Genomic DNA, 16,015 nt, shown 5'->3' with positions numbered 1-16,015 from the left:
ACTCCCTCCCCTAAAAGGCAGCTTTCTCCTCCCGAGAGTCTGTCTTTCGCGGCCTTTGTCCGGGAGATGTCTATGGCCATCCCCTTCCCGGTGGTTGTGGAGGACGAGCCCAGGGCTGAAATGTTTGAGCTCCTGGACTATCCTTATCCACCTAAGGAAGCGTCCACAGTACCCATGCATCATGTCCTAAAAAAGACATTGCTGGCGAACTGGACCAAGCCATTAAGTAATCCCCACATTCCCAAGAAGATCGAGTCCCAGTACCGGATCCATGGGGACCCAGAGCTGATGCGCACTCAGTTGCCTCACGACTCTGGTGTGGTGGATCTGGCCCTAAAGAAGGCTAAGAGTTCTAGGGAGCATGCTTCGGCGCCCCCGGGCAAGGACTCTAGAACCTTAGACTCCTTTGGGAGGAAGGCCTACCATTCTTCTTTGCTCGTGGCCAAAATCCAGTCTTACCAGCTCTACACGAGCATACATATGCGGAACAATGTGCGGCAGTTGGCGGGCTTGGTGGACAAGCTCCCCCCTGAGCAAGCCAAGCCATTTCAGGAGGTGGTCAGGCAGCTGAAGGCGTGCAGAAAATTCCTGGCCAGAGGGGTGTATGACACCTTTGATGTTGCGTCCAGGGCCGCTGCTCAAGGTGTGGTGATGCGCAGACTCTCATGGCTGCGTGCCTCCGACCTGGAGAATAGGATCCAGCAGCGGATTGCGGACTCGCCTTGCCGTGCGGATAATATTTTTGGAGAGAAAGTCGAACAGGTGGTAGAGCAGCTCCACCAGCGGGACACCGCTTTCGACAAGTTCTCCCGCCGGCAGCCTTCAGCTTCTACCTCTACAGGTAGACTATTTTTTGGGGGAAGGAAGACTGTTCCCTACTCTTCTGGTAAGCGTAGGTACAATCTTCCTTCTCGACAGCCTGCGGCCCAGGCTAAGCCCCAGCGCGCTCGCTCTCGTCAGCAGCGTGCGCCTCAGCAAGGCCCCTCGGCACCCCAGCAAAAGCAAGGGACGAGCTTTTGACTAGCTCCAGCAGAGCATAGCCGACATCCAAGTGTCAGTGCCGGGCGACCTGCCGGTCGGAGGGAGGTTGAAAGTTTTTCACCAAATGTGTCCTCTCATAACCTCCGATCAGTGGGTTCTCCAAATAGTCCGGCAAGGATACACCCTCAATTTGGCCTCAGAACCTCCAAATTGTCCACCGGGAGCTCAGTCTTACAGCTTCCAACACAAGCAGGTACTTGCAGAGGAACTCTCCGCCCTTCTCAGCGCCAATGCAGTCGAGCCCGTGCCATCCGGGCAGGAAGGGCTGGGATTCTATTCCAGGTACTTCCTTGTGGAAAAGAAAACAGGGGGGATGCGTCCCATCCTAGACCTAAGGGCCCTGAACAAATATCTGGTCAAAGAAAAGTTCAGGATGCTTTCCCTGGGCACCCTTCTCCCCATGATTCAGGAAAACGATTGGCTATGCTCTCTGGACTTGAAAGACACCTACACACACATCCCGATACTGCCAGCTCACAGACAGTATCTGCGATTCCAGCTGGGCACACGTCACTTCCAGTACTGTGTGCTACCCTTTGGGCTTGCCTCTGCGCCCAGAGTGTTCACGAAGTGCTTGGCTGTAGTAGCGGCGGCACTTCGCAGGCTGGGGGTACACATGTTCCCATATCTCAACGATTGGTTGGTGAAGAACACATCCGAGGCAGGAGCTCTACAGTCCATGCAGATGACTATTCGCCTCCTGGAACTACTGGGGTTTGTGATAAATTATCCAAAGTCCCATCTTCTCCCAGTGCAGAAACTCGAATTCATAGGAGCTCTGCTGGATTCTCGGACGGCTCGTGCCTATCTCCCAGAGGTGAGAGCCAACAACTTGTTGTCCCTCGTCTCCCGGGTGCGAGCGTCCCAGCAGATCACAGCTCGGCAGATGTTGAGATTGCTGGGCCACATGGCCTCCACAGTTCATGTGACTCCCATGGCCCGCCTTCACATGAGATCTGCTCAATGGACCCTAGCTTCCCAGTGGTTTCAGGCTGCTGGGGATCTAGAAGACATGATCCACCTGTCCACGAGTTTTCTCAAATCCCTGTATTGGTGGACGATTTGGTCCAATTTGACTCTGGGACGTCCTTTCCAAATTCCACAGCCACAAAAAGTGCTGACTACGGATGCGTCTCTCCTGGGGTGGGGAGCTCATGTCGATGGGCTTCACACCTAGGGAAGCTGGTCCCTCCAGGAACGCGATCTGCAGATCAATCTCCTGGAGTTACGAGCGGTCTGGAACGCTCTGAAGGCTTTCAGAGATCGGCTGTCCCACCAAATTATCCAAATTCAGACAGACAACCAGGTTGCCATGTATTACATCAACAAGCAGGGGGGCACCGGATCTCGACCCCTGTGTCAGGAAGCCGTCAGCATGTGGCTGTAGGCTTGCCGTTACGGCATGTTGCTCCAAGCCACATATCTGGCAGGCGTAAACAACAGTCTGGCCGACAGGTTGAGCAGGATTATGCAACCTCACGAGTGGTCGCGCAATTCCAGAGTAGTGCGGCAGATCTTCCAGGTGTGGGGCACCCCCTTGGTGGATCTCTTTGCATCTCAGGCCAACCACAAGGTCTCTCAATTCTGTTCCAGACTTCAGGCCCACGGCAGCCTGGCATCGGATGCCTTCCTCCTGCACTGGGGGGAAGGCCTGCTGTATGCTTATCCTCCCATACCTCTGGTGGGGAAGACTTTGTTGAAACTCAAGCAAGACCGAGGCACCATGATTCTGATTGCTCCGTTTTGGCCGCGTCAGATCTGGTTCCCTCTTCTTCTGGAGTTGTCCTCCGAAGAACCGTGGAGATTGGAGTGTTTTCCGACCCTCATCACACAGGACGAAGGGGCGCTTCTGCATCCCAGCCTCCAGTCTCTGGCTCTCACGGCCTGGATGTTGAGAGCGTAGACTTTGCCTCTTTGGGTCTGTCAGAGGGTGTCTCCCGTATCTTGCTTGCTTCCAGGAAAGATTCCACTAAGAGGAGTTTTTTTTCTATGGAGGAGGTTTGCCGTCTGGTGTGACAGCAAGGCCCTAGATCCTCGCTCTTGTCCTACACAGACCCTGCTTGAATACCTTCTGCACTTGTCTGAGTCTGGTCTCAAGACCAACTCTGTAAGGGTTCACCTTAGCACAATCAGTGCATACCATTACCGTGTGGAAGGTAAGCCGATCTCAGGACAGCCTTTAGTTGTTCGCTTCATGAGAGGTTTGCTTTTGTCAAAGCCCCCTGTCAAGCCTCCTACAGTGTCATGGGATCTCAATGTCGTTCTCACCCAGCTGATGAAACCTCCTTTTGAGCCACTGAACTCCTGCCATCTGAAGTACTTGACCTGGAAGGTCATTTTCTTGGTGGCAGTTACTTCAGCTCGTAGAGTCAGTGAGCTTCAGGCCCTGGTAGCCCAGGCCCCTTACACCAAATTTCATCATAACAGAGTAGTCCTCCGCACTCACCCTAAGTTCTTGCCAAGGGTTGTGTCGGAGTTCCATCTGAACCAGTCAATTGTCTTGCCAACATTCTTTCCCCGTCCTCATTCCTGCCCTGCTGAACGTCAGCTGCACACATTGGACTGCAAGAGAGCATTGGCCTTCTATCTGGAGCGGACACAGCCCAACAGACAGTCCGCCCAATTGTTTGTTTCTTTTGATCCCAACAGGAGGGGAGTGGCTGTGGGGAAACGCACCATATCCAATTGGCTAGCAGATTGCATTTCCTTCACTTACGCCCAGGCTGGGCTGGCTCTTGAGGGTCATGTCACGGCTCATAATGTTAGAGCCATGGCAGCGTCGGTAGCCCACTTGAAGTCAGCCACTATTGAAGAGATTTGCAAAGCTGCGACGTGGTCATCTGTCCACACATTCACATCTCATTACTGCCTGCAGCAGGATACCCGACGCGACAGTCGGTTCGGGCAGTCAGTGCTTCAGAATCTGTTCGGGGTTTAGAATCCAACTCCACCCCCCTAGGCCCATGTTTATTCTGTTCCAGGCTACACTCTCAGTTAGTTGGATAAATTGTTAGGTCAATCTCAGTTATGTCCTCGCCGTTGCGAGGCCCAATTGACCATGTTTGTTGTTTTGAGTGAGCCTGGGGGCTAGGGATACCCCATCAGTGAGAACAAGCAGCCTGCTTGTCCTCGGAGAAAGCGAATGCTACATACCTGTAGAAGGTATTCTCCGAGGACAGCAGGCTGATTGTTCTCACAAACCTGCCCGCCTCCCCTTTGGAGTTGTGTCTTCCCTTGCCTTTGTTTTGCTACATATGGGACTGACGAACACGAGCCGGTTCGGGCGGGAAGACGGCTGCGCATGTGCTGTGTGCATGGGCGCGCGAGTACTAGCAAAGGCCTTTGCTAGAGAAGTTTCCGATTGGAGGGGCTGCCGTGGACGTCGCCCATCAGTGAGAACAATCAGCCTGCTGTCCTCGGAGAATACCTTCTACAGGTATGTAGCATTTGCTTTTAGTGCGTGCTAATCATTAGCACGTGCTAAAAATGCTAACGTATCCTTAGCGCTGCTTAGTAAACAGGGTCCTAACTATTTTTGATTCCACTTTAAATGCTAGTTAGAATATGATGGGTTGTCTTGCCCCCATCTAAGACGCTGAATACTTTGGAGCCAGCGCATTTAGGGCCTCTCTTATCAAGCTGCGTTAGCATCTCCCAGTGTGGTAATGCCAACAAAGCCCATTCACTTTCAGTGGGCTCCGTCGGCATTGCCATGCGGGAACCGCTAGCACGGCTTGATAAAAGAAGCTCTTGATAAATAGTATTCTGGAAAGATGAACCAAGTTGCCTGCAATATGACAAATTGAAAAAGCTTCTTTCAAGATCTGACATTTTTTTTAAATTCATAGGTCTCTAGGTACCGTGTTTCCCCGAAAATAAGACACTGTCTTATATTAATTTTTGCCCCCCAAAATGTGCTAGGTTTTATTTTCAGGGGCTGCCTTATTTTTCAGGGAAACATCGGGGTTGGCCCGCCCGCCCTCCATCGCTCCCGGAACTAACCTTAAACGCCTCCTTTCACCTTCGCAGCAAGCATCAGCAGAGCAGGCCACTCCTTCCTTCCATGTCCCGCCCTCGCCTGACGTAACGTCCACGAGGGCGGGGCACAGAAGGAAGGAGAGGTCTGCCCTGCTGCTGCTTGCTGCGAAGGTGAAAGGAGGCGTTTAAGGTTAGTTCCGGGAACGACGGAGTGTGGGTGGGGGGGGAGCCCGGCGACCTTGGGTGGGGGGCAGCCCGGGGGCGGCCTTGTCCGGCTCTCTGCGGCCCTGCTTTCAAACAAAAATTTGCTAGGTCTTACTTTCGGGGGAGGCCTTATATCTACCAATTCAGGAAAACCTCTACTAGGTCTTATTTTCGGGGGATGTCTTACTTTTGGGGAAACAGGGTAGTAGTAACATAGTAACATAGTAGATGACGGCAGAAAAAGACCTGCATGGTCCATCCAGTCTGCCCAACAAGATAAAGTCATATGTGCTACTTTTTGTGTATACCTTACCTTGATTTGCATCTGTCATTTTCAGGGCACAGACCGTATAAGTCTGCCCAGCACTATCCTCGCCTCCCAACCACCAGCCCCGCCTCCCACCACCGGCTCTGCCACCTAATCTCAGCTAAGCTTCTGAGGACCCATTCCCTCGGAACAGGATTCCTTTATGGAATTAACCACCACCATTGTGTTTTGATGCTAAATGTCCACACACTATTATCAGATTTTGTCTTCATCTCTTCCTGTTGATGTCTGCTTCTTCTTCTTGATTATTTTTCTACATATCATCATCTTCACTTTTTTAGTTTTTTAACACTTTTCAAATATTTCTGCACACTATGAGCTTTGGTAATATTTTTTCATTAGCTGTTTTATATGAATTTTAATTTGCTTTAAACTTTTGTTTCAATTTCACTAGTTCTTTTGTCAGATGCAGAAACATTGAAGCTCAGGATGATGTCTCTGTCAGGGACAGGCAAGAATGTCTTCTCCCTGGCTAACATGCTAAATCCTGATCGAGAACCCTGGTAAAACAAGGAGTGAGCAAATTTTGCTACTTTAGATCTTTGCTCCCAAAAATTTGAAACATTTCACGTGCAAGTCTGGGTAAAGGGAAGGGAGAAATGAGATTGGATTTAGTTCACATTTGTTTCAGTAGTAGCTCAAGGCGTGTTAGTTGTAGCTATGTCTAGGGTACCAAATGAAACATTGGTGCATTAGTGACAATGGGCTCATACGTGGTAGAAGTACCAGTTGAATAAATTTGTAGAACAAACATTGGTTAGTTATCCATGCCAGTCATAGTACAGAATCCATCATGACTTCCTTAGTTAGTGTGCTCCATGCTAGTCTGGATAGGGGTTTGATAACATTGTATTACTACTTACTATTAGAGGCAGATTTGGCTTGATTGCTGTAGGGCCATCTTCACTTTGCAGTTGCTGGGGTTTACTCTTGAGCCTGACTTCACTTCATTGGGACCATGTTTTTATGCATTTATAGTCACTTGTCTTCATCAGACAAAAGTTCTCTTTGTGTGATGTCAGAAGAATCTCCCTGCCCTGTTCCTGTCATTTGGGGCCATAGACCTGAAAGAGTACCAACAGCTGCTTCTTTTCATGGGGTCAGGTGTTTGAGGTTAAGCTCTTGTCTCACTCTTTGGTCTGGTTTCTCTACTCCATTGTCATTTGCTTTCTTGTCGTCCATTGCATTCTAAATGTTCTGTTCATGATCGTATTAAAGAATAGGTAGTCCTAGCTTGTGTCTCACAGAAACGTAGTTAAGGGAGGGTGAGGGCCACTAGCTAGTTGTTAACCACTGGATTTTTCATTTTATTTACACTCTAGAGCATCAAGGAGAGTGGAGGTCTAACATTTATTTTTTTGGATCATTTATCTCTTTTGGAGCTTCCAGCTGGTCTATTTATATATCTTGAAGTTATGGTTGTAAAGATTTCTATGCATAACCTCGCTACATCTGTTACTGTTTTATTGCCCTCCGGGTTTGATAAATGAATTGGGTTAAGATTCTGCAAACCATAGCCGATGCTTCAGTGAAGTTCCCCATTTTAGGCGATTTTTAATATTCATGTAGATACACCTAATCATCCTAGTGTCTCTGTCTTTCTTTCATTCCTTAACAATTTAGGCCTGCAAAAGCATGTTAACTTACCACCATTTTGTTGGCATACTCTGGATTTAGTGATTTTTCAAGTTTCGTCAATTCACCTTGTCTAACTTTGCAGTCCGTTCTTAATTTTGCATTATCCCCATAGGCGCCCGGTATAAGAGGCTTGGACAGGCTAAGCCTCCCCTGCTGTGCTCTGAGGGGTTTAAATTGTTGATTTACCTCCATCCTCACAGCAGGAGCTGCAGTGAAAGCCCTCTAGCGGTTGTAGAAATTGGTTTATGGTTTGTTTACCTTACTGCTGGGAGAGCAAGGGGGGTTGGCTGGAGGTGTCCTGGGTTGCCAGGGAGATATTTAAGGAGGATGACTTCCTGACCTGCACTGAGGACAGATAGCAGCAGAATCATACTGGGCCAGCATGATCAGAAAAACTCACCAGACAAAAAGGTAGAAAAGATCATTTTATTTTCATTATAGTGTTTGGAATATGTCCACTTTGAGAATTAGGTGCTCAACGTTAAAAGTTTATATTTATTTATTTACTTATTTATGGCATTTTATCCCACCTGAATTAGGGTGTTTTGTGGCTCTACATGAGAATTGTGATGATATGATCCCTTGTTTCATATTGTTGACAGTCTGCATTTTCCGTATGGGTGGTATATTGGTGTATTAGGTTCTGCCCAGTGTAATATTTATGGTACAGTAAGGTTCTGAGTGTGTTTTTGCACAAAGTTGTGCATAGTGTTGTGCAGTTGAGCGATTGTGGTTAGTATATGCTTTGAGCAACCACTTTATTCTTTGACATATGATACACATCTAATATCTAAATTTAATAAAATGTATTAATTGTGATTATTTTATTTTTATTTATTTTTTCTCTGTGTTATCAGACAATTATGTATATAAGCTCCGCCCCTGGCTCCACCCCTCCCCCGCCCCCTTTAGCCTCCCCAAACAGTTGGGTCACCGACTGCCTATGATATCCCGTACCCAATTAGAGCCTTTTCCACATGAAATGATTTATAGAAATAGACAGATGAACCATCTTGATCTAGATGCTTATCCAAATTTAGTCCTTGAGGGCTGAAACAAGCCAGGTTTTCAGGAAATCCCTAATGAATATGCATGAGAATCTGTGGCCACGACATTCATTGTATGCAGACCTCTTTCATTCATATTCATTATGGATAGCCTGAGTATCTGGTCTGCTTGCAGTCCTCAAGGACTAAACTTGATCTGGATACACTTTCATTACTTTTCTCTCATTTTCTGAAAGATTTTAATACTCTTCCTCTTGAAGAGCAGGCCACATGTTGGGACACTACTTTAAAATATGTTTTAGATTATGTTGCTCCTCTGAAATATTCTTACTGTTCCACCTTATGCTGCGAGCTATGATATCATGCGGGTTTTCATCTACTGAAATGTCAAATGTCAAACGCATAAGGCCCAAGCGTCTTTGAGGAAAAAGTGAGGTAGTACAGCTTTGCAGATCATAACAGCATTTTTTCAATTATTATCTAAAAATGCCTAAATAGAACTACCATTCAAATTGTATAAGTAAGTCAATCCTTCAAAATCTTTTTTTTTTTTTGTATTTTTTCAGTTTTGACAACACAGTTTACTGTTGAGAACTTTCATAGCTTACCATCAGCAGCAGTATTAGCTCAATAGTTTGGTTCTAAAATAGACTCTTTTAAGAGAGGGGTTTTTTCCCCCCACTGTGCAACAGCAGACTTCAGCGCCATCTAATTCCCCAGTTAGATTACAGTTTTAACTGTTCTTGGGGATAGCTTTCAATTTTGTTTACGTTTCCTCTCCAAATTAACCAAAAAATAGTTTTCAACAATTAACTTTCTATGTGGAACAAGCTCTAGTTCTCCATCCTGGACAGTTTGGATTCAGACAATATCACAGTACTGAAACAATCTGTCTGAGTGAAATTGATGCAAAAGTGACTCTGTTTCCCCAGATTTCTCAGCAGTATTTGACCTGATAGACCACTCTCTCTTGTTGACTTGACTGGCAGAGATTGGCATGTCAGGTGAGGTATTGAGTTGTTTTACATCTTTTCTGTGAACCAACTCAATACCTCACCTAATATGCCAGTCTCATTTGGTTCATCTATTCAAGCAGTTGATTTCTTAAGTCATTATTGATTCACAGCCTTCTTTTGCACTATAAATATTTAGATTAGTTTGTATTGGGTTTTGTATACTTTAATCTGTTACCTTTGCACAATCTGTTATTTTGATGATGCTGTTTTACATTCTTTGCCTCATGCCCTTTTTCTTTCAAGACTAGATTATCATAACATCATTTATGCTGACATGACACAAGCTAATATGAAGAAACTTCAATCTTTACAAAATACAGCCATCTTTGATTTTTATGACAAGCTTGTGAAGCTGATTGTGCAACTCCATTGTTATCTCATGTTCATTGGTTCCCAATTTTGATGTTCAGGGCTATTTATGTAAGGCTGCCTTACTAATTATCAATGTGGTTATTCCCTATGTGCTCATGTGTGCTATTAGATCTTTAAGTGGCCATTGGTTGGTCATCCTAACCTTTCAGTGGCTAAATTAGAATCAATAATGTGCTGTGCTTCCTTCTTAATTGCACCAGCTTTTATGGCATTGCTGTAAAAAGAAATTTTTTCTACAGGTGGTTTGGTCAGAAAGTAGGGCTAGTAAGAACTACAATGAATGCTACTAAGCAATTATTTTTAACTTCTATTTAGTTCTTAAATTTTATGTATTTGTTGTTTGATTCACTTTGTATGCATTAATCTGTCTTAATGATTTGGAGTTTCTTTCACATTTATTTAGTCTGTAAATCACCTAGACCTATCTTATCAGACAAGGTGGTATATAAACTACAAGCACATACATTTTATGTAGATATATTTATTAACTTGACAGGTAATTATCTGAAGAATAGGGTATTGCTCATCCAATACTTTTCTTTCTGAACCATAAGTAGGCCATACAATATGACTTGTATATAATAATTTCTACTAGTGCTATAAGAAAAGTTAAGAAAATTTTAAAATGAGAAATTAGTGCATAAAAATACTTTTGCCATACTGCAGTAGTGGTTGTTTCATCTTGTCTTTCAGAATCCTAATAAGATTTCACTTTAATTTATTTTCCCGATAGTATTTCTGACTGGTAGTGATCGGATCCCTATCCTCGGAATGAAGAGTCTTAAGCTGGTCATACAACCCACAGCAGGAGGAGCAAGTTATCTTCCAGTGGCCCATACTTGTTTTAATCTTCTTGATCTTCCAAAATATACAGATAAAGAAACCTTGAAGTCCAAGCTAATCCAAGCTATAGATCATTATGAAGGCTTCAATTTAGTATAGTATTGGAAGTGAAATGATGATGTGGCAGCAACAAACATAGACTCAAACTCATTAAATAAATTTATTGAGGTGGTAGGTCCAGCAGACAAGGCAAAGGCAATGATAAATTAAACACTATTTGCAAAATGTTCAGTACTGTGAGATACACAAAAAGAAATAGATCCTTACAATTATGGTGCACAGACTGAACAGAGCAATCTGTACATCTTGGTTGCCATCTTAAAACGTGTACTACTAATGAATCTCAATTTCCACAACATGGACTTAAAACATTTTGCTTATGAGATTTGATTGTGAGTGCATGAAAGATTTGCTGATTAAAAATCACAAAGTGAAAACATTGTTTTCCTGTTCAACAGTTAGCCTTATTATTTTGTAAATAAGTTATTTTGTAATAAAATGTCACATTTTCAGACCAGTGTGGCTCGTTTGCTTGTTATTGTGGCTTGTCTTGCAATGTTGTTTACCAAGATCTGGTAACTTCTGATATTTTATCACATGAAACTGAGTCAATATAGGCTCCAATAATCTTATTGTGTATTAATTTATTTGATTAAATGAAAAGGACTAAATCCATTGTTTTCTTACGATAAGTTAAGCTTTCCTACCAATAAATAGCACAGAAAGTATATATAGAGAGAGAGAGGGGCTGTATTTTAACAATGATCTAAATCAAATGGGGTGCCATCTGGGTATTTTCTAAGATGATTGTTTTTGAATTGTGACAGGATTTTTTAAAAATCCCCCAAACTTTTAAAGTCTAGAGCCCTGATGGCAAACCTATGACACGCATAGCCATTTTCGGTGACACGCGGCCGCATGTGGCCTCATCCAGAGAAGCAGCGGCGTTCCTTGCTGACACCCGGGGCGGATCGCGCGACCTCCCCCTCCCCCCCCCCCGGTGCATGTTTACCCGCTGGGGGGGGGGGGGGTGCCATGTGTGCTTCTATTGGCTCCCTCCGAGTCCTCCGCTCGTTCCCTACCTGCTGCTCCCTCTGCCCCGCCTCCTGCACGGCCGTTAGGGGATCTTTGACCTCACTTCCGGCCAGCGGAGCAGAGAGCAGCGGAATGCCGTGGGGGACGCATCTCTGTGATCGCCATTACCAGCAACCACAGCAACCATCATCCAATCTACTGTTCTGGGGTGTCGTGGATTTCTAATTGACCATCATTACTGAGATAGGTGAGGGGGAGGCTGGGAGAGGCGAGGGCATGTGCTATGGGTGCCGTTTCCCGCCATTAGAAATAGCGGCAGCCATCTTAATTTACATAAGGTGGTCAGTTAGGCTAGTTAACCCCTAATTGCCTGCAGGGCTAACAGGCTATCTATAATTCTATCTTCTGTCACTGCCCCCCTGATGGAGAACCCAAAAAATAAAAAAACCAAGGTTAAGTAAAGGAAGTGGTAGTAGCAGTAGCCGACCCTTTCAAGAGACATGGACCGAGATGTATGGCATTATAGAAAAAAATGGCAGATCATTTTGCGTTCTATGTACTGAAACGGTAGTAAGCAGAACGTGGAATATAAATAGACATTTTGAAACTAATCATTCCCAGCTCTTGAAAAAAAGTGAGGATGAAAGGAAGGAATACATTTCCAGGCAGCTACACTTTTATAAGAGCCAATCTAATTCCATCCTTAAATTTGTAAAAGGTTCTACAAATTTAACATCTGCAAGTTTGAGCATTGCTCACTCCATAGCTCAGCATGGAAAAGCACTCAGTGAGGGAGAATTTATTAAAGAAACTCTCCTAAGATGTGCACCAGTTCTATTTCACGATATGCAGAATAAAGATGCAATTATTAAGAGAATATCTGAGTTACCACTCAGTAGAAATATCAATTGAAGATTTAGCCAATGAAATTCAGCAACAAAAAAGTCACTAATAGGCAGATTAGTTAAAGAATTCCCCCTCCCCCTCACTTATCTTAGTTCACGGCACCCCACACAAGTTAAATAATATCAAGACCAACAAAAGAAACCGACTGACATGAACAAATAAGTCACTAAGCAGGTAAGTTAAATAATTAGTTTTTGGTTTATTAAATACAGTTATATATTACAATTATACATTTTTGTTATTTAAACTATAAATATCGCGAAATTATGTTTTTTTTTCTCGAAGTGACACACCACCCGAGTTATGCTCGGTTTTTTGGCGAATTTTGACACACCAAGCTCAAAAGGTTGCCCATCACTGGTCTAGAGCATGGAGGAGTATATGTTAATACTGGTTTTGGTCACTCTTAAAATCCCAGTTTTAAAAAGTCCACCTTGAATTCCTAGATCAGAACTACCATTTTTGGATCATAACCCAGTTTATCCAAAACTTGTTCTCTTTTGTTAATGGATAGGACAGTGGTTCCTAAACTTTCTACACTATACATTTCCTCTCAAATCTCTCCCCCCCCCCCCCCCCCAACAGCATTGAGTTCTACCTTTGCTGGTGGGGATGCCACACCAGTTGAAGAGGTCCACTGCCTGAGGTCCAAGCTCCATGCTGCTTGCGTAAGCAAAGTGGTGGCATGCTTCAGCTACCAGCACCTGCATTCCCATACATACCCTCCTTCTCTCTCCCTTTCATCCAGCCTCTGCCCTCCCTTGCACTCCCCCTTCCATCCAGCCTAAGCCCTCTCTCCCTCAATTCCAACATCTGCCTTCTCTGTGTCTCTGCTTCCCCCCTCCCCCCCCCCACACCCATCCCTGCCACAGCCACGCAGGACTGGACTCTCCGTACACACGGCTGCCATCTGTGTCCCAGAACAAGAAGTGCTGTTCAAGGGGGCAGGTTTGTCAGCCATGTGTATGATGAAGTCTGGCCTTGCATGCAGGGGCGTAGCCATGGGTGGGCCTGGTCGGGCCCAGGCCCACCCATTTTCCCTCCAGGCCCGCCCATCCACAACCTTCGCGCGCTGTCACTGCCCTTTTGTCCCGTGGAGGCAGCGTTCAGCGTTTCCTTCCTGCCCTGTCTTCTCCCCAGGCTCCGCTGCATCGTCCCTGCAAGTGGAAATGTTTTCCTTTTCGGCCGTCGCGCTGCGCTGCCATACACACAGGCAGCTTCGCTCCTCCCCCACCGCGTTCATCCGGCCCTAACAAGAAGTGCATCAGAGAGGGCCAGAATGGACGCAGCGGGGGAGGAGCGAAGCTGCCTGTGTGTATGGCAGCGCAGCGCGACGGCCGAAAAGGAAAACGATTCCACTTGCAGGGACGATGCAGTGGAGCCTGGGGAGAAGACAGGGCAGCAGGAAGGAAACGCTGAACGCTGCCTCCGCGGGACAAAAGGGCTGCGACAGCGCGGGAAGGATGTGGATTTGCGGGCCTGGGGGGAAAGTGGCAGAGCTGCTGGGACATAGGAGGGAGAGGAGGAAGGGACTTGAGGGAAGGAAGAGAGAGCTACTGGGACATGGGAGGGAGAGGAAGAAGGGACTGGAAGGAAGGGAGAAGCTACTGGGACATGGGAGGGAGAGGAAGAAGGGACTGGAGGGGAGAAGCTGCTGGGACATGGGAGGGAGAGAAAGAAGGGACTGGAAGGAAGGGAGAGAGCTGCTGAGACGGGAGGGAGAGGAAGAAGGGACTGGAGGAAAGGGCGAGAGCTACTGGACATGGGAGGGAGAGGAGGAAGGGGCTGGAGGGAAGGGAGAAGCTGCTGGGACATGGGAGGGAGAGGAGGAAGGGGCTGGAGAGCTGCTGGACAAGGGAGGAAGAGGAAGAAGGGACTAGAGGGAAGGGAGAGAGCTGCTGTACATGGGATGGAAAGGAGGAGGGGATTGGATGGAAGGGAGAGAGCTGCTGGACAAGGGAGAAAGGAAGAAGGGACTGGAGGGAAGAGAGCTGCTGTACATGGGATGATAGAGAAAGAGGGGAGATGGATGAAAGGATGCAGAGAGAAAGGGGAGAGACTGGAAGGATGTGGAGAGAGAGGGGAGACTGAACAGAAAAGGGTAGAGAGATAGAGAGACACTGGCTAGAAGGAGAGGGGAGATAGAGACAATAGATGGAAGGATCAGGAGAGAGGGTAGATGGGTGGAAGGATGAGAAGAGAAAGAGGGAAGACACTGGATGGAAGGGTAGGGAGAAAAAGGAGACGCTGGATGCAAGAGAAAGAGGGGAGCTGCTGGATGGAAAGAGGGAGAGGACAGAGTAGGGAAAGACTGGAGAATAAGAGGAAGGGGCATGTGGAGAACAAGGGTGAGGAAAAGATGAAAAGCCATAGGTGATGAACGGACAGGAAACCCTGGCAAGAGAAAGACGAAGGAAAGCAGAATCTAGAGACTGGGAGCAACACAATGCGAAAAGTAAATGGCCATACAACAAAGGTAAAGAAAATCATTTTATTTTTAATTTAGGATTAAGTAATATGGTACCTGTGTTAATAAAGGTTCAGAGACCAATACTTCCTTCCTTAGGTCAGGAGAGGATACCATAACAGCATTATACTGACCTGAGGCAGGAGGTTTTGGCCTCTGAAAGCTCATTGAAAAGGGTGTTAGGCTATGAAATAAATTATTTTCTGAAACCTGATGCACTGAAAAGTAGCACTTTACCCCTGTGTGACAAATGCGTCTGATAACTGTGACTAAATTTTGCTGGGGAAGGGGGGGGTAGAGAGAAAATTTTGTGCCCACCCACTTTAGGTTCAGGCCCATCCAAAATTGGCAGTCTGGCAACGCCACTGCTTGCATGGCTGCAGTTTGTTTTGCAGCCGCTATTGCTGTTCATTTAGAGAAGTGGCAGGAAATGGGTATGTGGGGGGAGTAGAGATGGAGAGGAGGCAGATACTGGATTGGGGGGAGGGGTGGGATTTGCCATCCCTGAGAGTTCACTGTGGTGCACAGTTTGGGAACTGCTGGTATAGGACCCCTGTGCTCATTTTCCCATTTCTTACTCGGCCCTGAAATGATCAAGGGTGTTGCGCTAGCTTCTCTATTTGACTTCTTTGTGAATATGCTAGACTTCTCATTGCTACAATTCCAGACACATTCACTAAAAGCGAATGCTACATACCTGTAGAAGGTATTCTCCGAGGACAGCAGGATGATTGTTCTCACTGATGGGTGACGTCCACGGCAGCCCCTCCAATCGGAAACTTAACTAGCAAAGGCCTTTGCTAGTCCCCATGCGCACCGCGCATGCGCGGCCGTCTTCCTGCCCGAACCAGCTCGTGTTCGTCAGTCCCATATGTAGCAAGACAAAGACAAGGGAAGACACAACTCCAAAGGGGAGGCGGGCGGGTTTGTGAGAACAATCAGCCTGCTGTCCTCGGAGAATACCTTCTACAGGTATGTAGCATTCGCTTTCTCCAAGGACAAGCAGGCTGCTTGTTCTCACTGATGGGGTATCCCTAGCCCCCAGGCTCACTCAAAACAACAAACATGGTCAATTGGACCTCGCAACGGCGAGGACATAACTGAGATTGACCTAAGAATTTATCCAACTAACTGAGAGTGTAGCCTGGAACAGAATAAAAAATGGGCCTAGGGGGGGTGG

The 16,015-nt window shown here is 46.3% G+C and overlaps 1 protein-coding gene across 2 annotated transcripts in view; it reads left to right on the top strand.

Moving 5' to 3' along the window:
- HERC4 (HECT and RLD domain containing E3 ubiquitin protein ligase 4) overlaps positions 1 to 10,944 on the top strand; it is a 164,104-nt gene extending 153,160 nt beyond the window's left edge. The window contains exon 24 of one of the 2 annotated variants that reach the window (XR_003942136.1): positions 10,318 to 10,407. Coding sequence is in view for 1 of the 2 variants with exons in the window: in XM_030203132.1 (XP_030058992.1) it covers positions 10,318 to 10,526 (209 nt within the window). In the remaining variant the exon portion in view is untranslated. Of the gene's footprint in view, positions 1 to 10,317 lie in introns of both variants that reach the window. The other variant, XM_030203132.1, reaches the window with a different exon arrangement.
- Positions 10,945 to 16,015: the final 5,071 nt, after the last annotated feature.

Source organism: Microcaecilia unicolor, chromosome 5, assembly GCF_901765095.1.
Source record: "Microcaecilia unicolor chromosome 5, aMicUni1.1, whole genome shotgun sequence".
NCBI lineage: Eukaryota > Metazoa > Chordata > Amphibia > Gymnophiona > Siphonopidae > Microcaecilia > Microcaecilia unicolor.
The sequence above is the reverse complement of the archived record's forward strand: the minus strand, read 5'-3'. Positions and strand labels throughout refer to the sequence as shown.